The sequence below is a fragment of the Ahaetulla prasina genome, chromosome 10 (genome assembly GCF_028640845.1).
Source record: "Ahaetulla prasina isolate Xishuangbanna chromosome 10, ASM2864084v1, whole genome shotgun sequence".
Taxonomy (NCBI): domain Eukaryota; kingdom Metazoa; phylum Chordata; class Lepidosauria; order Squamata; family Colubridae; genus Ahaetulla; species Ahaetulla prasina.
The window spans coordinates 21,971,938-21,995,388 of NC_080548.1; the positions used below are offsets into that span (position 1 = coordinate 21,971,938).

General features: G+C 37.5%; 1 protein-coding gene across 8 annotated transcripts in view; it reads left to right on the forward strand.

The window, feature by feature from the left end:
- The window catches only part of HNRNPR (heterogeneous nuclear ribonucleoprotein R), a 37,897-nt gene extending 17,089 nt beyond the window's left edge, over window positions 1–20,808 (forward strand). For 4 of the 8 annotated variants that reach the window (XM_058195397.1, XM_058195396.1, XM_058195399.1 and 1 more), the window contains exons 8-11: window positions 765–970; window positions 2,339–2,488; window positions 3,986–4,107; window positions 4,628–5,919. In XM_058195397.1, the coding sequence (XP_058051380.1) occupies window positions 765–970; window positions 2,339–2,488; window positions 3,986–4,107; window positions 4,628–5,240 (1,091 nt within the window). In that variant the 3' untranslated portion in view covers window positions 5,241–5,919. Of the gene's footprint in view, window positions 1–764; window positions 971–2,338; window positions 2,489–3,985; window positions 4,108–4,627; window positions 5,920–9,011 lie in introns of those variants that run through there. The other 4 variants (XR_009156570.1, XR_009156569.1, XM_058195398.1 and 1 more) reach the window with 4 other exon arrangements.
- The last annotated feature ends 2,643 nt before the right edge of the window (window positions 20,809–23,451 follow it).

A 23,451-nucleotide genomic window follows, 5' to 3' on the forward strand; every position in this document is an offset into this window, starting at 1 on the left:
GGTCCATCCAGGGCTCAACCAGTAGGTCCTTCCGATGCAACAAGTGTCGGAAACCTTTAAATCTTTAAACTATCAAGGTTTACTCTGAAAAACATGGCACGGTTTTTGAACTAGAGACGCTTTTCATGCTTTTAATTTAAAACACTTCAGTTTTTTTAGGGCAGATGGAAACAGCAAGGACAGCAGCTCCATTTTCCAAAGAATTGATACATTGCACCAGAACTGCAAGCAATTGCATCTTTCATGATGTAGTCTACAAATAGTGATGGAATCAGTAACCTTTTCATATTTCCTGTAGGAGAAAAGCTTGGAAAAATGGTTCAAAATAATATATCAAAATCTAGCCAAGCCACTTGAAATAGAATTCCTACAAGTGATTCAGAAGAATATTTCCTTATTCTGAATACCTGATATCAGCTAGGTAGCAGTCAAGGCTATGAGTCTGTTTTTGCCACTTTATAAAAATGACAAGTCATGAGCTCTGATTTTTCCATTTTTGTGCTGGGTCAGGGAGCATCACTTTTTTATCTCTGCCAGAAGCAAAGGTTGTATTGCAACAGTAAATAGAGTAAAAAGAGTAGAATCTTAAGAATTCCCTTTATGCTCCCCAAAAGGTGTATTTTCACAGTGCATTAGTTAAGCAAATCAAGTCTCCAGCATACTTAGTAGTCTTATCTTGAAACCTCTTTTTTTAATTAGCTTTTCAAATGAGAAAAGTTTCATTTAAGTCTTCCGTAATTTATCAGGTGTTTTGTTCTCAACAGAGGGCTTAGTTGACGTAATCCTGTATCATCAACCCGATGATAAAAAGAAGAATCGGGGGTTCTGCTTCCTTGAATATGAAGATCACAAATCAGCAGCTCAAGCACGACGCCGGTTGATGAGTGGGAAAGTGAAAGTCTGGGGAAATGTTGTGACGGTTGAATGGGCTGACCCGGTAGAGGAGCCGGATCCGGAAGTCATGGCAAAGGTAGGAAAGTAGTAGCTAAATTGGCACAATCTGAATTAAACTTCACCAACAGATTTATTTTTTTCCCTTTCTGATTACCGTATTTTTCGGAGTATAAGATGCACCCGAGTATAAGACGCACCTTAGTTTTGGGGGAGGAAAATAAGAAAAAAGCTGATTGGCAGGTGGATTGGCCTCCAGGAATATTTATTTGAATTTTAGCAACAGGTTCCTTGGTTGTGAGCTCTGCGCCTTGCTTTTTTTCCCCCGCCTCTGAAACTCTGTTTCAGAAAAAACTTTTTTCTGCCTCTGAAAGCCTCCGAAACAGAGCTTCAGAAAAAAAGCCTTTGAAGCTCTGTTTGGGGGCTTCGTTTTTGAAGTTTCTTTCAGCCTCTGAAACCTCCATTTGAGAAGCTGAGCGGGGCTACATTCAGAGTATAAGACGCATCCAGATTTTCACCCTCTTTTTTGGGGGGAAAAGGTGAGTCTTATACTCTAAAAATACGGTATCTCTAGAATACCTGTTTACCTGGGGGTGTGGGGGGGTGGTTAGGCCATTTGCACTCAGAAAGGATAAACTTAAAAGAGTGCCATTATGTATGTGTGTATTTTTATGCATATAAACAATATAAGATTTGTATGTGGTAAGAAGTAATTTCTAGGTGTTTTCAAAGATGATTATTCTAAGCATCATGGATCCTTTTTCTCTGGGTTACATTCTGAAGCTCACCGTTTCAGCAGCTCTCTATGTTCTTCATTAGTTTGATAGCTGAGTTAGAAAGGAGAATATTTGCTAATCAATGCCTATTGTTTAGAAATTAGAAAATGAGGAAAGGGAAATGTTATCTTCCACATGGAATCTCAAGAGGGAGGGGTGAAGTGTTTTACTGAACAATTTCTATAGAGCAAACATCGTTTGTTAACTACTCTTTCAGTTGCCACTGTTCATAATGAAGGTAAAGATAAAGAGTTGAAAAAACTCTTATGATCAAGGTAGCTAGAAACCTTTAGGCCCTACTGTTCTCTGGGCAATTTTGCATGACTGAATGTCCTGAATGAATGTGGGGATTCTTTTCCAGAGCAGCATGACTGGAAACCATTATTCCAAGGTTTTTTTTAGGGCTCCCATGACTTCTTCCCACCTGAACAAGGTAGAGAAGGAAGCAAGGTTTTTTCCCCTGGTATCTTACAGTTTAGAAAAACTGTCAATCCTCACTAATGACACAGTAATCTCAAAACAGTTTATGGCACTGCAAAAGTTGCTGTGGTTTCTGTAGCTTAATAATTGTGTCTTGGCTGTTTTATCTAAGGATAATCTCAAGCACAAGGGGGATTTGGCCTTGCAGACAGCTTAAAAATATTTTAAATAAATGCCAGTTTTCTTGACAGGTGAAAGTTCTATTTGTGAGGAATTTGGCCACAACAGTGACAGAGGAAATATTGGAGAAATCATTTTCAGAGTTTGGAAAACTGGAAAGAGTGAAGAAATTAAAAGATTATGCTTTTGTTCATTTTGAAGATAGGGGAGCAGCAGTTAAGGTAGGTAATAACATTGTTATTAAGCAAAATTAGGTCACCCAGAATTTAACAGATTATCTTCTCAAAAGCAGACTTTTTTCTCATATGAAGCAAGTTATAATTAGGTGTCCCCTTGTACATAGTTGTACTACCATTTCCTGTCCGTTCCTATAATTTATTCCTTAACTTTCTAAACAAGAAATATGTTTCTACTACTGTTCTGTCTTTATTGCAAAAATAGTTACAGTCCATAGATCTTCCCGTGGAGCAGTCTGAGCCTTCCTTTACTTGCTTAGTAAGAAAAGTTAATGCTAATACAGCTTTTATCTTTTACACAGTTTCTCTGAGGGTAACCTCTATCCACTTCCCGCATTGAACTCAGATTTATTCTGACAAAATGTACCATATGGTTGCATAGTAATGGTCTTTTGGCAACTTCCATTTTCCATTTTTATTCCAATAATCAAAGTAATAACTGACTTCTGTATTGTACTGATAGAAAAGAATATTTTAATGGATTAAGATAACTCTGGATTTCATGATTTCTCCCTTTCATTGCAGATTAAGATTTGCTAATTCCCCACTTGCAGAGGGGGGGGTTGCTCTGTCAGTAGTGAAAGATCAGGTTCTGAAAAGTCCAATTAAAGTGAATTATTACTAATCATGTCTAGGCACAAGAATCTCCTTAACTAACAGTTAGCACCTGCTTGAAATTAGATAAGGGTCAACAGAATTCCAGGAAGGTTGGACTTAGTTCACTTATGGCTACGTAGGGATTCGAGGTTGATCCCTCTTTTAATTCCATCTCCAGGTTTTGCCACTCCTGCTACAGGTGCTGGGGGATATGTAGGGGCTAATTTGGGAAGAAAGGACAAACTATGTTAAGTTCTTTGTGCATTAAAAGATAGTACAGTGGTAATACTGTTGGGGAGCCCCAGGTTTAAATCTACAGTCATCTACAGAAGCTCAGATGGACATTTAGAGTTTATGACTGTTTGGGGGGGAAATCAGTGAGGGAGAGATATTGAGCATCTATATGGAATGTGGAATATATTAATATTACAGTTTTTTGTTTCTTTGTTTTTAAAAACTATTCTTTCTCACAATATGTTTTAAAATTTTTATAAAGCAAATGTTACAGCTGCAAAATAGCATTTAGAACCTTGCAACTTCAAATTCTAGGAGAAGGCTTCCATCTCCTGCGCTACTTGTCCGTTTGCCCCAAAGTTTCTCTTTCCTCTCAGCTTGTATGCACCCAAAGGCAAAGCAAGAATTGCGAGCTTTCCTGTTGCATTGTTTCTTCCAAGGGTCCTCATGTATTGCATTTTCCTCCCAGGAAAGGTTTGCCGTGTTATTTTGAAACAAAAGAGCTAAAATGAGAAATGCAATATGTAAAAGTTGGGATTGTGTAGGATGGAAAATACTTGGCCTTGGGAACTGAAAGGTGGGAAACGCTGAAGTGACATTATGCTCTCAAATACAATTTAAATGTCTTTTTTTTTCCCCCTCTCAAAACAGGCCATGAATGAAATGAACGGAAAAGAGATAGAGGGGGAAGAAATTGAAATAGTGTTAGCCAAGCCTCCAGATAAGAAAAGAAAAGAACGCCAAGCTGCCAGACAAGCCTCTAGAAGCACTGCGTAAGTGTTAAAACTTCAATAAACTGAAATGTAGCTGTAAAGGCACGATCAGATTATTACCCCTTCCTCCAGATGGAACACTTAATTTGCTCAGTCCCATCTACTGAAATTTACTCTGACTTGTAACAAGGCCGGAGAACGGTACAGGTTAAGGTGCACTAATTGGTATACGTCCGTGCCAACAAGAACAAAAATATCCACGCTTTCTGCTCCTCCCATGGGCTGGAGACGTGGAGGCCAATTTTGTCAGATGGCTTAGAGCTGCGGATGGCCTAGAGCAAATCTGTCAGTATGTTTAAAAATAATTGCTCCCCTAGCAAAACTAGTGTGGTCTTCCTGGGGAGTTAAGTGGAGAAAGCAATAGTCCAGGATCCTTTTCCTTTGTCCTCATCCGCTTAATTCCGAAAAGTTTCTAAACTCTTCCTAAACTGGATTCTTTAAACTAGAAAAAGACTTGAGACCGATGTTGTTGAAAAAAACACACAACAAATGTGCTATTATTTTTCCCCCTCCTCACTAGGTATGAAGACTATTATTACTATCCTCCACCTCGTATGCCACCTCCTATTAGAGGCCGAGGTCGTGGAGGCAGAGGCGGCTATGGCTATCCCCCAGATTACTATGGCTATGAAGATTATTACGATGATTATTATGGCTATGACTATCATGACTACCGTGGTGGCTACGAAGATCCTTACTATGGCTATGATGATGGCTATGCTATAAGAGGAAGAGGAGGAGGAGGAAGGGGTGGGCGAGGCGCACCTCCACCACCTAGGGGGCGGGGAGCACCACCACCAAGAGGTAGAGCTGGCTATTCCCAGAGGGGGGCACCCATGGGACCGCCAAGAGGAGCCAGGGGCGGGAGAGGGGGCCCTGCTCAGCAACAGAGAGGACGTGGTGCTCGTGGAGCCAGGGGCAATCGTGGGGGCAACGTGGGAGGCAAGAGAAAAGCAGATGGGTACAACCAACCTGATTCCAAGCGCCGTCAGACCAACAACCAGCAGAACTGGGGCTCGCAGCCTATCGCTCAGCAGCCGCTTCAACAAGGTGGAGACTATGCCGGTAACTATGGTTACAATAATGACAACCAGGAATTTTATCAGGATACATATGGGCAGCAGTGGAAGTAAGACCAATAAGGAGGGCATGGGAATATTGACAAGATAAGAATTTGGCTATAGTTCTACATCCTTCCAAAAAAATTGGCTTATTGTTTCATCCTTCAATAGTGATTGGCTGCCATGTGTATTGGGCTGAAGAATCACTCTATTATGTATATATTCAAGTCTTTTTTTCCCTCCTTTTCTCATAAATGCACTTGGACATTACTGAGCTTGCAGATTTCCCAAACATAGTTTGGGGATAACAATGCTTTTTATCGTTTTAGGCTTCATTTTAGCAGTTTATTAGCAAGGATGGGCAACACTGTTAAATCATGATTTTTGCAAACCTTCTGTTTTTGGACAGTTTCTTTTCTTTCTTTTTCCCTCTTTTCTTTTTGGATTTGGGATAGATTACGTAGGCTTCTGCTGTACATACAATAAAGCTAGTACTTTTGTCTCCGTAGTTTTAAGGAATTTTAAAAAAAAATTAAGTTTTCTTGTATTGAAAAATAACATGATTGTATGTTTTGCATTCCTAGAAGTAGGTTAACTGTGTTTTTAAATTGTTATGACTTCACACCTTTTTGAAAATCTGCCCTACAAATTTGTTTGGCCTAAACGTCAAATCCGTGGCAATTTGTTCCTTGATGTGATTGTATTTCCAATTTCTTGTTCATGTAAGATTTCAATAAAACTCAAAAACCTATTCAAAACATTACCTATTTCAAATTCCATTGTGTCCTAAAAGATTATTTTATTGGTAATCCTTGCAAGAAACATTTTTAAAAAACTGCCTATGTGAGTGATCAAATTCATGAAAAATTCTTGCGATTTCCAACATCTGGCATTGGTGGCATGTGAGTCAGTGTTAGGTCCAGTAAAATCAAATTGAAATGTATTAATTGGTACTGTAATCTGGTTGCATTTAACAGTGAATTGGTTGCTTTCTTAACAGCTTTAAGTATATTTGAAAACTTGCATTTAAGCCCTTTTTCAGTCAGTTCCGAAAGATATACTGTGAATGAAGACAGTCCATAAATTTAACCTATCTCACATTATTCATATGGATCATATCCAATAACTCCAGCACAATTGGATAATTCTCAACCGTAAAACAACAATAACATGGTCAGTTTAAAGAGACTGATTTGAACAAAGATATGAATTAGGTTGTAAATTTTTAAGCAAATGTAAAATCTTGATGCTAGAGATAACCAATATTATTAAAAACAGATTTCACATCTTGTCAAAGGAATGATTTCAAATGCAAATTTCCATTAATTTGGGATATTGCTAGTTTTATTCTACTCAGGCTATTCCATTCATTTTTTGTGTGAACCATTTTGTATTGACTTTTAACATACGTTTGATTCTCATCTCATGCTTGTTTCATCTGTTGTCTTTGCACTTTTCTATGTTACTGTGATGTGCATTTGGGATTTTTGGGGGGAAAATCAACCATTTGAAATTTATAAGATTGGCCATCCTGAATTTTCTTAATAAATAACCCCTTATTGATGGATTTGCATTTGATTGGATCATAAAGAAAAAAACTTGTCTGACCCTCTTTCAGGTTTTTTCTGATGGGAAAAATTAGTAGTTTTCTTCCTACATTTTGTTGAGGCTCAGGAAGATAATTTCTTGGGTTTATAATTCATTGTCTAGGGAGAAAATAATTTTTGAAAGTTATTTTTTGAAAGCCAGCCAGTTAGAGTGGGGAGGCCTTTTTTAAAAAAACAAATCTAAGTCTATGGTTTTTTTCTAATAGAAACTGACCAATATTATGATCAAATGAAATATTGTAGCTGCTAGTCCTATTATAGATATATTTATTTTTGTCCGAATAAAGTTACAGGATGTACATATTGAGGCTTTTATACGGCTTCATGGCTGGCTTTTTAATAATTTTTAAAGTCTTTTTTTATAGAATGGTTTATCAGTTGTTTAGCAGTCAGCCCCTCTTCCCCCCTCCCCAGTTGAATGGTATGCTGATCTATGAAACAAACTCTGAGCTTTAAATATATGCCTCAATGAAAAAAGTCATTAGAAGTTATTATTATTATTATGGATCATAAAGACTTTCTAGAAAAATAAGCAGCAATTTTGTATTGATATGAAAACATCCGAATCAGAATTTAGAAAGAATTGGACTTTTAATACACACATGTTGTTCTGTAATGAGAAATCTTGTGATGTGTTTGTTATTCTTACCAAAATGCTAAGTTGTAAAAATCCTCAAAGCAAATGCAATTTTCTGTACTGTATTTTTAACCTCTGGTAGCCCTTTCCAAGTAGCATAACATACATACTTGGCCTAACTTGATTGGTAACACAAACTGCAGTTCCACCTATCCAGTAAATATCATTTTATATTTTAAAGACAGAAGTATATTGTCTAAATATTTCAGTGGTATCCATATTCAGTCAAGAGGTGCTAAAGGCTTTTCAGTTTTTCAATTATATACCATGCACTATGGCCTAAAGAAATGCACATTTTAGATCCTCTTCTACTAATAACTAAAAATTCAAGTGCAATCCAAAATATATTTTGCTGATCTGTGTCTTGACCTTTGTTCATCAAAGCAATCCGAGGGAAGAAAACTCCTATTATACAAGAATCTCATGCCTTTTTGTCCTCAAGATGGGGGAGGAATCATGAAATGGGATATTTGATCACTCATTTATAGCAGTTGCTTCAATGTCATTATTGACACCAAGGTGATTTTGGAAAAAAAAAAACCTGATGCCAGAGTTTTGGTACTTCAAAAACTTTTATCCAAAGATTTATACAAATTCTTAATTGTTCAGATCCCACATTGCCTTGTTAAATGAGTTTCAACTCAAAAGTTAACCAATTTCCTGAGAACCATTCTTCATGAAAGGAAATGTCTAAAAACGTTTAAAGGTTTAATCATTGTTCTAGGCTTATAGTTTCTTTGGTAGATTTGGTGTTTTTTTTCCCTAAGTGATGATACCAACTTTAGTAACATAAACTGTTTTGAAAATATTTCTTCAGAATTTCTGTTAAAATCCAATAGAATTGGAAGAACATTTAAGTTTAACAATCCACTGTGAATGACTGCCTCATTTATCAAAGCCTGTTTATATTTTCACCCTCTGCATCTGTATGCCTTTCTTTGAACTCATTTGCATTTTAAACATTAAAAAACATGCTTATAAGTAGAGCTATAATGAGCAAAGTGAGGAAATATCTTCATATACAAGGGAGATCTTACAATTGGAGTCTTTATGCAAAAACAAACCTTGGGACTTCGTTATGGCTTTTTTTGCCTTGGCTGTGCATGATTTGGTTTCTTGTAATTGCGAACAAATGAGCCAGAATTTTTCAAAGTTTGCATATAATCTCTCGATTTAAATTTGGATAGTTTGTGCAGGAAGTATTTCATAAAATATTAACATAGACAAAACTAAGGTTTGTCTCTGAATTGGATTCTTAATGCCTCAAAAGTTTTGTAAGGCCAGAATTACAGGCTGTGATTCTCATTTCTCTCAAAACGGAGGTTTCTCTTAACTTAGGTCAAACATGTTGAGCTGTTTTACATAGCAAATTTGATGTCTAACCAAATACAGACTGGCTCATCAAGAGGCAGGTGATTTTTTGTCCCAAGAGGCATACCGTTGGAATGGAAAAACTATTAAGACTGTAAAAAGGAGGTTACCAGAAGCTCTGAATGACCATTCGGAATATATTGCTCTATCTACATTTTCTAATGTTATCCAGAAATCTGCCAGTGTAACTTCTGTTTTAACTCCTTCCTTTTATTACCTGACTATCAGGGAAGCGTGGTTGAGGCTGCCCTGACTTGACATGTCACGATGTCGACTTGCTAGGTGGGGTTCGCAGGGACAGTAACCATTGGAGTTATCGGTAAGATAATTTTCTTTCTCATTTTTATTTCAAAATAAGAGCCTGCCCTCCCTCCGCCCCCTGGGGTGGGGGTGTGATGGTATTGCTGCTCCCCTCTCCTTCAGGGATTTTTAAATCATTTTGTGGGGAAGGGGTCTTTTTCTTTCTTTCTTTTTATAGATGCCTGGCTAATTGTACGTGAGAGAGGTGAGTTTGAATATGATCCTGCCAATTATGTCAGATGCATAGATTTGAGTAAGTGCCTCAGAGCATAAGGGGAAGATTCTTCAGGGGTCTCTGCTTCATGTGAAAAGAGTTATTTTTTGTAAAACTCAGCTAAGGTTTGACATTTGTAGTTAAAATGTCCTGAAGTGTACTGTGCTGACAGATGTTTACCTTTTTCCCAATAAAGTGGCCAAACCTTTTTGAAATATCGATGGAGAGCTGACATCACGTTAACCTCTTCTCTTAGTGGGATTGTTTCATAATAGTCCCATTGTTCCAATAACACAAAATCCAATTACAGGTTGTCCTTGACTTATGACCCCAATGTTTTCCGTTGCTAAGCAAGACAGTTAAATGAGTTTTGCCTCCATTTTACGACCTTTCTTGCCACAAGTTGTCACGGGAATCACTGCAGTGGTTAAATTAATCTGGCTTCTCCATTGTCGTTGCTTGTCAGAAGGTCAGAAAAAGTGATCACATGACCCCGGGACACTACAGCTGTCATAAATATGAAACCAGTTGTCGAGCATCCGAATTTTGGTCATAAATGCAACAGTCATAAATGTGAAAACTGATCATGTCACTTTTTTCAATGCCATAATAACTTCAACCAGTCACTGAACAAATGTTTGTAAGTCAAGGACTACCTGTATGAAAAGCCTGTTTATGGTACTTTTTGAATAGTGAGAAATATGAAACACATCTGAAATAATACTGCACAAACCTATAATACCACTATCCCTCCCCCCTCTTTATTTTGTCATGTTTTGAATATAACTTAGTCACGAACACCATTACTCTCAGTTAGATAGTTAAACATTCTTAAAACAGTTATAAAACGAATACACTGTACTTTTCAAAAGTGACCTTGGTTTTTAAAAAACCACCGGGGGGGGGGAGGGGCTGATGATTGCAACACTGATACTATATCAAGAATGATAGTAACAGTTTTTAAGTCAGTAATGTTTTTTATTTTTATTTATTAACACTCTTTCCTTCTCCTATTTGCCCCTTGACAACAACCCTTTGAGTTGATTTGGGCTGCTTTATATTTTTCTAGTGGATTTTGAGTATGTCTTATGTATAAGGTTTCTTTTTATTCTAATGAAAGATGGGCTGTATCTCTCGCATTGCACCAAGCTATGATTATACTAAAATATAGTTGATTAAATGAAGCATAATCAGTGGGGCTACTATATTACCTCAGGTACATAAACCATGATTTACAAATCAGAGTGGCTGTTTTTAATCAAGTGTCCTACGTCACAATGAATCAAACCATAGTTTTGTAATGTGATGTATAATTCCGTTGAGTCAAATAGTTCAAGCTTTGGCATTTCTAGCATATATATTTTTTTGCCTCTTTGCCTATTTCAGCAGAAACATTCCTGAATTGTCTTCTCTGGGGATGGGACCAGAGGTGGGTTTCATCAGGTTCTGACCGGTTCTGAAGAACTGGTAGTAAAAATTCTGACTGGCCCTGCCCCCATCTATTCTTTGCCTCCCGAGTCCCAGCTGATCGGTAGGAAATGGGGATTTTGCAGTAACCTTCCCCCGGAGTGCGGTGGGAATGGAGATTTTACAGTATCCTTCCCCTGCCACGCCCACCAAGCCACACCCACAGAACCGGTTGCAAAAAAAAAATTTGAAACCCACCACTGGATGGGACCACTGAACATGTTTGTGCTGAGGCATTTCAGAAATACTTGTCATATGACACAAGTGTTCTATCTGAAAACAAAAACAAAATCTCTGGAGGATCACTGGTCTGACTTCCAGATATTCAAGTACCTCTTCTCCCCAAAATAAAATGAATGCTTACATAACCGTAGTAAATTGTTGTTGCAGAAATTGATAAATCTGGGCGGAAGACACAGAGACTCTCCAAGGGCTGATGAATTGCATTCTGAGTTACCAACCACCAATGAGGAATATTAGGAATTGCAATTTTGCAGCAACGCCTAGAGGACTGCATAGTCCTAATCCTGGAGATAAGCACATTTCAGAATGAATCAATTATTTTTAAATAATTTGGAATAAATTATTTTGTTTTATCTTGGTGGCGGGTAATCACTTGATTTTCTCTGCTATTTTTATTTTCACTTTCAGGCAATTATTTAAAAACGTTCTTTGCATATGGACTAAATGGCTAAATTATCAACTACAATTTCTGGTTACTTCAGAAATCAGAGACATGCAAACAGAAAGACCAAGTACAAGTGGCTTTTCCGCCTTAAAAACTGTGACCTTTTTAATTAAGTTCTCCCAAATAAACTGAAAATTACAATTCGTATGAGCACCTTTCATCTGACCTTTTCATTTCAGCTTATTTAATAAAGTCTGGAAAAAATATATAAATGGGCCATTAAAATTTCCATGTTCATTTGGCATGGTGTTCTTCACCTATTGGAAATATTTCCAGGACAAATGGTTTCCCTAATTCCTTCTGACTTAAATACTTTGTATATAATACTTGGAAATTCTGAAGGTATCATCAATGCTAATTCACAGTAATTCTTATCCAATACAAGTTTCTGGAGCTTTCAAAGATTTTAATATATCCTGTGTTTGCCTTTTTGAAAGCAGTTGCACCTTATCCCCCTTGGTAATTGTCCAGAACTAGGATTAAGGTTTTTAATACATGATAGAAATTCCAAAAAATTCCAAAACTTACTGGGTTGATAGCTACTAATGTAATTTCTAGATTACATTTTGGAACCTGATGGTATTTTTTTTCAAATAGCTCACGGAAACCCGAGTAAAGCAAATTTAGTCTTAATATTTAATCAAGCTTCTGTAGTCCAGCAGTTATTAGAAAACAAGAAAAGATTGCATCTCTACAAAGTGACACATCATTGTATTAATGGTGATACCAAATGTGGTTAATTGTGCAGTCCATTGTGAAATACAAACATTGCTAATATTACAAGATATGTTTGCTTGGCAGTATTGCTTTTGCATTTCTAGTATCCAAAGACAAATTACATCTTTTCATCAGCACACTGTTTTTTGTTGATGATTAATCATTTGTGTACTAATTTGTCACCAAATTCTGAATTTCAAATGTTTAACTACCTTACTAAACGTACCTTAAGATTCTCTTTTACATGGCCATGAACAAGCCTCTTTTTAGTTATGCTTAGTTCTACCCATTGAGATTTATTTATAGAGTCAATTCAACCCTTGAAGAACTCACCTCACCCTAACTGCTTGGTACCCAGCTGGTCAAAGTTGCTGTCTCTCTGAGAGGAAGAGATCAGCAAATCAATGGAGCATCTCGCATTAAAAGGTAAAAAAGAAGTTATTATAAAACTATGTTATGCAACTGGAAGAGATTTGATAAATGGGGAAGAAGATGCCAATCCCCCCCTCAACACCATAAGGAAATCATGCTTTATTCTGCTACCAAAAAACCCCACTAAAACATTTCCAGAACAAATGGAATTATTTTTCTCTAAAATCTGTATTAAAAGGATTTCTGTTGTTCAAATTCAGTAGGACTTGTTCAGTGGGATTACGTCTCAGGTTCTGTCCTTGGTATCTGTAGGTAAAGTATTTTAATTCGACCGGGAAACAACAACTGCTGCTGCTGAGATACCAGAATACTATCACCAGTCATTAAATAAATAATGCTAAACTTGGTGGTTCACAAGGTCAGACTCATTAGAATTTGTTTCACAGGTTTATATTCAGTGGGGTTATGTTTTGTTTAAGGAAAAGTAAATAAGTATCATTTCATTTCCCCTAGAATATATTCTCACAATACAGTTTTTGCTGGTTATAGTCCCCATGAGTTGATTAGGGTTGGCATTTTCCTACTGAATGTCAATAATTTCACTGCTTTCAGCAATTTGCATAAGCAGGTTGAAATTCTCAAACGACAAGCTTTCTGTGAGAAAAATCAAAACCCTTTTCAGCTAAGGCAATTAATGCTGCTGATTTTCAAATCTGAGCAAATCATAGATGATTAACATTTATGAGTAACGTATCCATATAGAATAAAACTACATTTCTGGAACAGTCATATTTTATAAATAAAATACAGTGTTCAGCAGCTGGTTATTTGAAATGCAGCCTCAAAACCAAGAATAAAACCAGACCAAACAAGAGTTGGAAAAAACAGGCAAAGCATGTCAACTTATAGGTAGTCCTCAACTTACGATCACAATTGAGCCCAAAATTATCTTTAAGTGAGACATTTGTTAAGTGACTTTTGCCCCAGACTTCTTGTCACCGTTGTTAAGTGAATCACTGCAGTTGTTATATTAGTAATACGGGTAAGTGAATCTGGCGTCCCTGTTGATTTTGTTTGTCAAAAGGTTGCAAAAGGGGATCACATGACCCCGAGACACTGCAACCATCATAAATATGAGCCAGTTGCCAAGAGTTAAATGTTGATCACATGACCAGGGGAGTGCTGCAATGGTCATAAGTGACTAAAACGGTCATAAGACACTTTTTTCAGGGCCATTGTAATTTTGAACGGCCACTAAATGAACTGTTGTAAGTCGAGGACTACCTTTTATTAGCAATCGCGCTTAGACTTGTATACCGCTTCATCATGCTTTACAGAACTCTCTGAGTGTTTTACAATGTCAGCGTATTGCTCCCAACAATCCGGGTCCTCATTTTACCGACCTTGGAAGGATGGAAGGCTGAGTCAACCTTGAGCTGGTGGGGATCGAACCTCTGGCACTCGGCAGAATTAGCCTGCAATAATTGGGAGATATGAAATTGCCGTTTTCAGTCTTCTATGGCTCTCTTGCCTTCATTTAACAACATTCTAGGACAGGGGTCTCCAGCCTTGGCAACTTTAAGCCTGGAGGACTTCGACTCCCAGAATTCCCCAGCCAGCAAAGCTGGCTGGGGCATTCTGGGAGTTGAAGTCCTCCAGGCTTAAAGTTGCCAAGGTTGGAGACACCTGTTCTAGGATGTCCTAGAAATTGTCCCTAGTGTAAGAGCTCCCCCCCCAACCCCCCGAATATTGATGTGGGTACATGTGTGCATTCAGACACACACTCTACCCTCAAGTACTTTATATTCCTATTCATGTAACAGTGAAAGTGAAAAGTATATAAGGCAAACATGTAAAAATATGTGATTTGGTGTCATCACAAAAAACAGTTCGTGCTTCCTTTTGTCTCATGTTTCAGATTGGGTTTGTTTTTTTAAAAAATTTCTCCCAGACAGCTACAATATGACACAGAATATTTATTTATTTATTTTCTTGCATTTATTATTTTTTATCAATTAGTCAAGGTAGCAAATCTAATGCTCTTTCCTCTTCCTGTTTTCCCCACCACAACAACTCCATGAGGTGGATTAGAATTACCTGTATAAATGTTTTCAATATGAATGATATGCATTTTTTTTACAAACGTACAGAACATTACAGGTAACAAGCACACAATCTAGCAGGAAGAGAAAGCAGGCAAGAAAAACAAGAAGGTAAGGATTAGGAGGAGCAAACGTTTAAAAATAACAAAAGACAAATGCAATTAGAGCAGCATATATATTTCACCTTAAGCGATGCATTAAAGACTCAAAAGCCTCTCTCCTCTGATAAAACCATTATAAGAGCATTGAAACGGCATATAACACTACATTAGCTCCATATTGAATCCTGGTGGCTTCAGTTAGTGAGATCGTAGCAGATACCTTCTTGAAAACTCTTGTGTTTTAGTTATGAAAAAAGGAAGACCCCGTGAGTTATTAGGAAGCGGGTAGAAATAATTGGATATGTAGAACGCCTTCTCATAGATTTATAGAGAACACATTTATGGAGTAGCATTTTTTTTCCTGGTAATTTTTATTTTCTTAAGAATATCAGGCAGCTGGAAAGATTCAAAATTAAAAGTGGGGTGGCTTTTGTTGGAAATGGAAAGCTGGACTAAATAGATCTTTCATTGGATCCAGCTGGCTGTTCTTACATTATCATTAAGGCTCAAGCATCTGTGCTTCATATTATAAATAGAAAGTTAGAAGGGTGATAGATTTTGTGTTAGGCGTTGCTTCCATGGAGAAGAAGTGGAGTTCTTAAACTCAAAATAGGAAACAATGCACAGAGAATCTACTAGTGAACTACAACTCTCATCATCGATTACTATTGGCTGTAGTGATTGGGGCTGCTGGGAGGTAAAAACAGTTATCTGGTATAAACCCACTTGTGGTTTTTTTTTAAATGGAATTTTATATATGAAGAACATGACAGATGAAACTCTTAGCTCTTTTTTGGCTTCCTTCATATTCTCAAGTCATTGCACAGAACAATATTTTTGACCTTGCTGTGTTGGTTGCGACATATCTTTGTAAAGGGATAGCAAATAGTTTTGGAAGAACACAAATTTAGCTAACATATTTCTGACCACTCCAACTTCTGACTTGACGCCTCATGCGAAGAAACCACTGATGAAGAGTAATCCCATTACCACCACAATTTACATCTGGAAGGGAAGATTGAACATAACAGTTCTCAAAGGAAAGCAAATAGTTTAATTAAAAGCTGGCTGATACCACACGTACTTTTATCCTGCATCAGAGTAAGGCTTCATTCTCCATTTAGCTCATTCAAGTCCAATCTTTTGATGAGGATCTAAAGAATAAATAATGGCCATGGCCTCTAGGGAAAAACCTGGTGGTGTTTCTTGTCTAGCATTATTATTTTTTTCTTCCTGGTAAGGAAGAAAACGTCCATGTTAGCAAAATGAGATACTCTACACCAGGGGTGTCCAAACTTGGCAACTTTTAAGACTTGAAGTCCACAAGTCTTAAAAGTTGCCAAGTATGGACACCCCTCCTCTACACCATCAGTTGTGTGAATTGCTATTCTCTCCAACTAACTGAATAATACAGCTAATATTTTAGGAGGAATAGGTTTGAATTTTTTTTTGCTTAAATATATATTTAAAAAATCCCCATTTAATTGTGTTCTGAGTCTTGAAGACTGCCTGGAAAAGTCCTTGTAGTTTTCTTTGCAAAGTTTTTCAAAAGTGGTTTGCCGTTGCCTCCTTCCTAGGACTGATGAAGTGACTGGCTCAAGTCATCGATCCTCAAGGCAGGACTAGAACTCGCAATATCCTGTTAACCTTAATGGCTTCGCTGCTACACCAAACTGACTATCCAATTTGGTGAGCTTCTTTTGTTTCTATGATAAATTTTCACATTATAAAGCTGCTTTTGTTTCAATTAACTTTTAGATTTTTTTTAATGTGTAAGGAAGGGGAAATGACTTATTAAACAAGTAGTGAATGTTCATACTAAATGTTTGCAGTGAATTACTCTGGGTTTTTTGGAGCTTAGTCCCAATATACCACTCAAGAAAAAAGCAAGCATGAATCCTGGCACTTAAAATTATGCTTCCTATTGTAATGGTTATTTGTATAATAAGTTTATTTTTAATGAAAGAGTTCACTTCTATGGAATTTGCATGCTGTGAAAAAAGCCCAGTAAATGCCTTGCAGACTTGGACAAGTAGAGCAGCACTTGCAGGTAAGGAGAGATATTACGGTATGTGGTTTTTGTTCCTTTTGTGTTTTCTTTCATGCACACGTATATATATATTAATCTGTAATGTATCAAGTGATGCATTAAATTTGTATTTAATGGAACTGCCCCATATATGGTAGGAAAGTATTAGATACTGGCTGATAAACTCTATGCTTGTTTCAGACAAAAACCAATTGGCATCTCGTTAAATGATAGCAATCACTTTATCCTATTATCTGGCTACTTAAAGAAAAATAAAAGCATGCAAAATAACTCACATTTTAAAATGCACATGCCTTTGTGATAGAATCAGAATTTCAAATATCCTGTCAAGATCAGAGGGTCTAGGACGACTCAAGGTGCCCATCTTGTCGCAGGAAAATCCGTGTGGGATAACAATGCAATAAATATTATCCGCCACTGTTTCTTCTACATTATTTCCATTTTTGTCAATGGAAATGTCAAAGAAACAGTGGTGGATAATATTTATCACATTTGAGTTATTCCACATGTATTGTCTTGTGGCAAGATGGCTGAGTTATTCCGCGAGGAATTGTCCGATGGCGAGTCGGCCATTCCGGTCAAGAGAATCGGTAACATAGTGCGTTCTAGATCTTTGGGAGTTTTTTGCGGGCTCAGGAATTCTGGGAGTTGGAGTCCACAGGTCATAAAGGGACCATAATTTCCCACTCCTGCCCTAGAACAATTGCCATGCAAGCTAGGTTTTATGACAGCTATTCCCCAATGATGCTCATCATTGTTGGAAGAGTGGAAAAGAAGGTAGGAACTGTCCCTCCATCAAAGGTGTGTCTTAGGCAGCTGGGGAAAACCTCCAGTGAGATAAGGGTGCACGAGTGTTAGAACATCACCCGCATCTCTCAAACCCAGAGGGTGCTCCTTCCGTTTGCCCTTGGTGGAACTTCTTCCATCTTAGATAGAATTGATAAGAGACAGGTTCAGTCTGCCTGACCAACCAAAATTAACAGAAGCCAGCTGTTTAGAAAAAGTGCCACTTTTTCTAAACAGCTGGCTTCTGTTAACTTAATCTTCTCCTGGGGTTCCTCAGTCTCCTCCTCCTACCCCTGGGTTCCCAATCCCTTTTCCCACCCTCTGAAAATCCTAAATGTTGGATTAGAGCTTGTGCCAGGTAAAGCTTCAAGAAAACTTGCAGTGTTCACACTGTGGTGTTTTCATATCCCAAAATTGTTTTATGACTTGCAAAATAAGCTTGGCATATTTAGGCCATAGAGCTCATTGACCTTGTCAGTTATTTATAAAGAGACAATATGCACAGTATCATGTACTTTCTAATGAGATAGGATTGATCAATAGAGCTCATTGTTGCAATGTCTTGGTTAACCCCTTCCAAACCTGGTGCTATGTAATCAAATAGAGGACAATACATGGAGAAGTCTACAGATTTGTCATAAAGCAAATTCAGCACAAATACATTTTATTAAAGGTAGAAAATATTATTTTAAAAAGTCAAGACGCTTTATATGGTGCATTTGGCTTCTGTTCCTGCATTACCTATTTATGTTTTCCAAGTAATGCATTTAAAAGTTGAGTGGAATATAAATTTGTTTTCAAGTTAGCTAGCATTTAATTCTTGTACCAAATGGAGGACTTTCTAAAAACTATGAACCTTTCCAGACCGTTCAGGCTTTCTTGGGTACTAAGCAAATATATTGAAATAGAAAATATTATCATTTTCTGATGCAGTAAAATAAACTCAACAATATAACATTTTTTTTGTAATGTTGTAATATAATCTCATTAATCTTGCTTTCCTACTGAGCATTCATTGGAATTAAATGTACTTCTGGATATATATTTTTTAAATCCACGTTTTCGAAGGTTAGGTTCCAATGTTAAAAATACTTAGGTTTTGCAGTTTCCCGCATTTCCACCTAACAACAAAAATATAAGTATATCCAATTAACTTTCCTAAGCATTCTGGAAAATAAATAGAACATCAGCACATTTTTGTTTAAAGTTGTATGAGAGGCTGTTAAAATTATTCTCTGTATAGAGTTGGAGTAAGATCTTGGATCAGGTTTCTTTCTGTAATGGTAACAACGATGATAATTCCTTGCTTATGTTGTGAAATGTCCTGACATTTCAGAAGACCCAAAAGGGGTAGCCAGAAGGACCCCCTTGGGGATGCGATGCTGTGGTGAAAACAGCTTCCTTTCATTTGGGATAATGGCAGCGCCAGAATGATGACATCATCATCCAGACCTGGGAAAACCAGTGGTGAGTTAGCCTATTCAGCTGACCTCCTCCCTCCCCTTTCCTAAGTGATTATAGAGTCCAGAAATCTGAGGGACAAGGACAATCCATCTATGAGCAACCACCTTTCCAGCCATGAAATCAAAGCTAGTTTGGGGCAAGGCAGAAGAATTACGATGCAGAAGTGCTAAGGCCCCCCTGAAAGCCAATTTGCAAAATCCCCCACCTTAAAAGTCAAGAGCTTGCTGCTGAAAACTATTTGACTGCTCTTTTCAGACACATGAATAATGTAGCAGATAGCCTTCACAAATATTTTGTGAATACTGTTTTAGAGGTAAAGAATAGGCACAGAAATTAGGAAGAGTTAGGGCTTTGGGAGGTTAAGAACAACTTGCTTAAGCGTCCCCTCTTCCAAGAGATTCTTTCCCAGCCTGGTGTTTTCTGAATATGTTAGACTTCAACTCTTGGTCAGCTAACTCAGTGGTCTCAATATTTATGGAAATTGCCAGTCTGGCAAACTTAGTCTGATCAGTATTAATCTAATGCATTATAGCAGTGGACAGATGAGGACAAATATATTGGAAGACTTACTCATCCTCACTTAAAGGCACATCCTGCATAATCGCATTTGTTTTCCATACAAATATACGTTATTTGTATCCAAAGCAGGCTTTGGACTTTCCTGATCTTGCTCTGTAGCTGAACAAGATTAGAAAAATACACCTATGCAGCTGTTACGGAAGGAAAAACTTGAACAGGTTTAAGCTAACTGGTACAACAAGGGTATGTAAAGCAGATGTGAAGCATCTTTGTCTAATTTGGATCCACGTCTTGCAATTGTCCAGCATACAATCATGCAGTTGGGATTCTGGATGGTTTGGGGTAACTTGTGGTCTCTTAGGATCAGCTTCCTGTTAGAATAATAATCACGTGTCTCGCAAATGTGGGAAATGTGCCAGCCTACTTGGGTTGCAGAATGCTTTGCACCTGTTCGAAAGTTGCCAAGTGGAAAGGTGAGAACTCCCCTCTTGCATATGTAGTCGAACACTTGGAGGTAGACAAGTACTTTTCTCCCTGATTGTACAGGCAGAGAAGGCATTTTTATCTTTTTTTTTTAAGGGAATTTACCCTGAAGTGGTATGATCCCCACTCTCCACCATTTATCCTATGTATCTTCTGAACAATCTTGTCAGTCCTCCAAGAATGAGATGTGTGTCCTGTGATAGTTGAAGGGAAAAGCATTGCGTCACTAGTCCTAGCTAGAAGTTAATTATGATCAACTGCAAAAGAGCAGCAATTCCCTTGCCAAATGCCATCTCCTGCCAGACTTGTAGATCCATGTGTTACGATGATGGTGGAGGTGATACATACGGTAGGTGCCAGAACCTGTTTTATGGACTCACAGATTATGTAGAGCAGTCTGTAGATAGACTGCTATTACTGTCTTCCCATAAATTTTGCCCTTGAGCTTATTTAGGGATTTTTTTTCTCCCCTTGTTTTTATTTTGGGTTCAAAAAGAGCACATAACTTATTTTTAAAATGCAGGAGTTGGAGAATTAATGATACAAACAGGACATGTAAGTGTCCTTCCTCAACATATTACCATTTGAGTTGCCTATTAATTTATAGCCCAATAGATATTTGCCACAATGCCAGGTAGGTAGAATTAACTACAACAAAGAAAGTAACTTGGGAAAACACTGCTTTTTTATTGGTTTATTTTATGTCCTTTTATGTTGTAAATGGCTAGTTTCCCTTTAAATAAATATTGTTTTTGAAATGTCTATGCTGTTTGTGTGGGTTTTTCTTCCTTCGAGTTTGCTCAGAGGACATTGCAAAGGTACACAATGTTTTTCTACTGCTGATGCTCAGTTATTGTGACATAATAAGCTTCCTGGATTAAAACAACGGCAACAAGCTGTGCATAAAGCAGAGGACTCCTCAGAGAAAGAGGAAGATGTAGTGACATGTGCCGCATTTTTGTGAAGAATTGTACAATCACCTCTTAAAGCTTAGGTCTCATCTGTGTTCTCGGTAGAAGATACAAAGTTTTCTTACATTAGCCACAGAAGTGGCAGTGGCCCAGAAATTATGCCAGGAGATAGCTATGTGTATTATCCCAAAAAATGTGGGGAGACAAAAATTTGTGGCACCTTAATCTGAAGTATACACTTTTTTGAATTGTGGTCCACTTCATCAGATTGTCAATAAGCAGAAGCCAGTTCAATTGCACGTCAATTGCTTTGCATCTGTTTCTGTTATCCTTTTCTCTAGCAGCTTGAGGTTTGATTTCTCTCTTTTTCTCCTCACATTGTATCCCCACCAAAACCACTCCGGGAACTTCAGCTGAAGAATAGCTAATAAATATAAAGAAATCTCACTCTTGAGCTGTACAAAACTAGAGAGATTTTCATTTCCTTTTTCATATCTAGGGAGAATGCAGTAAGAATACATTTTGTTTCTCCAGTAAGTTAAATTGGGGAAGGAGGGGGGGCTGTTCCTTTTAGAGCAGTTTAATTTTCAGAAAAGAAATGGAACTTGCACAATTCTGTACAAGGTGAAAAGGAATTAATTTCCCCCCTTCTGAGAATATTTTCTTAAAGCTCTAATGTGGCGCCACCAAAGAGATACAATTCATTTTTTCCTTGGGTGTTGTTTTATTTAAGCAAACATTCCTATATTACTCTGACACTGATGTTCCTGGTTTAAATTACAGTCCTTCTTTAGAAAACTTAATTAAAAAATTGTTAAAGTCTTTGTATAGTGGGTTTTTTTTTTAATAGCCATAGCCAAATACTCAATGACTTTGAGATGAGAATGACTTTTGTTCTTGTGCAATTGGGCAGGAAGGAGACAGAGATCATTGAGGCAGCAAAATTGCTCATGACTTGCTGTCAGAATCTGGAAACAGGATCTTTTGTGCTGGTGAAATGTCCTTTTCTGCACTAAAAGATGAGAATATCACAAATTCTGTGTTCAATGTGAAAGGAACAGCATGCTCCTTCTAAAAACCAAGTCTTGTTTTCCCCAAGGGTAGAAAACAGAAACATTTCACAGTACGTTTTAACTTTTCTGGACATCAAAATAAAAAAAAAAGTTTTACTATAAAGTAAAAGATATAGAACAGATGGTAGCCATTCAGAAATGCCATCCCTTGGGCCACTAGGTGGCATTATAGTGCGGATAAAATGCTGCTTTTTCTCCTGAATAATTCAGGGATAGAATAATTCATCCCTTTCAACCATTTCTGCATATGGTGGGAGTCTATAAATCTTCATACTGAAAGCAGGCCTTTTATTTTTAAGCAAACATAGTCATCTGTGCACGCTTCTCCCTATTAGTTTCTGTCAATTGTCTGCCAGAAGAGTTCACAAGCAGCTGTTTATAAAAAGAATCGTCAATTAGGCCACTGCAGGAAAGTTAATTGAAATCAATACATTTGCTGGGGCTTGTTCTGTTTTCATTAGCTGTGTTGGAACAGCAGTCTTCCACTACTTGCAGTCCCGTCCCCCTTAAAATCTGCCCTAGAGGAAAAACCATATTTGAACGGACTTGAATTCAAACGAAGAAGTCTGATCGAAATAATATTTAAGTGTAGATTTAATGGTGTGACTATCACATATGTAAAATATGTGATAGTCATATGCCACGATGTAAAAAACATATGCCACGATGTAAAAAACATATGCCACGATGTAAAAAAGATGTTGAGACTCTAGAAAGAGTGCAGAGAAGAGCAACAAAGATGATTAGGGGACTGGAGGATAAAACATATGAAGAACGGTTGCAGGAACTGGGTATGTCTAGTTTAACAAAAAGAAGGACTAGGGGAGACATGATAGCTGTGTTCCAATATCTTAGGGGCTGCCACAAAGAAGAGGGAGTCAGGCTGTTCACCAAAGCACCTGAGGGTAGAACAAGAAGCAATGGGTGGAAACTGGTCAAAGAAAGAAGCAACTTAGAACTAAGGAGAAATTTCCTGACAGTTAGAACAATTAATAAGTGGAACGACTTGCCTTCAGAAGTTGTGAATGCTCCAACACTGGAAATTTTTAAGAAAATGTTGGATAACCATCTGACTGAGATGGTATAGGGTTTCCTGCCTGGGCAGGGGGTTGGACTAGAAGGCCTCCAAGGTCCCTTCCAACTCTGATGTTATGTTATGTTATGTTATGTTATGTTATGTTATATGTTCAAAGAGACCCAAGTGAATAGCAGATATGAAGAATGAATCTCCAGTGTGCCCCCAGTGTGCTCGGTTTGTGCCATCTTTACGAATAAATACATTTGAGCGTTCTGCACTTTGTGCTCCAGTTATTTAACTTGGGGTCTACAAGTAGGTTTCAGATGGGGAAAAAAACTTCAGTTTCACTAACCTATAACCAAAATTCAACATGGAAAAGATCCATGACACAAAAAGATTAAGA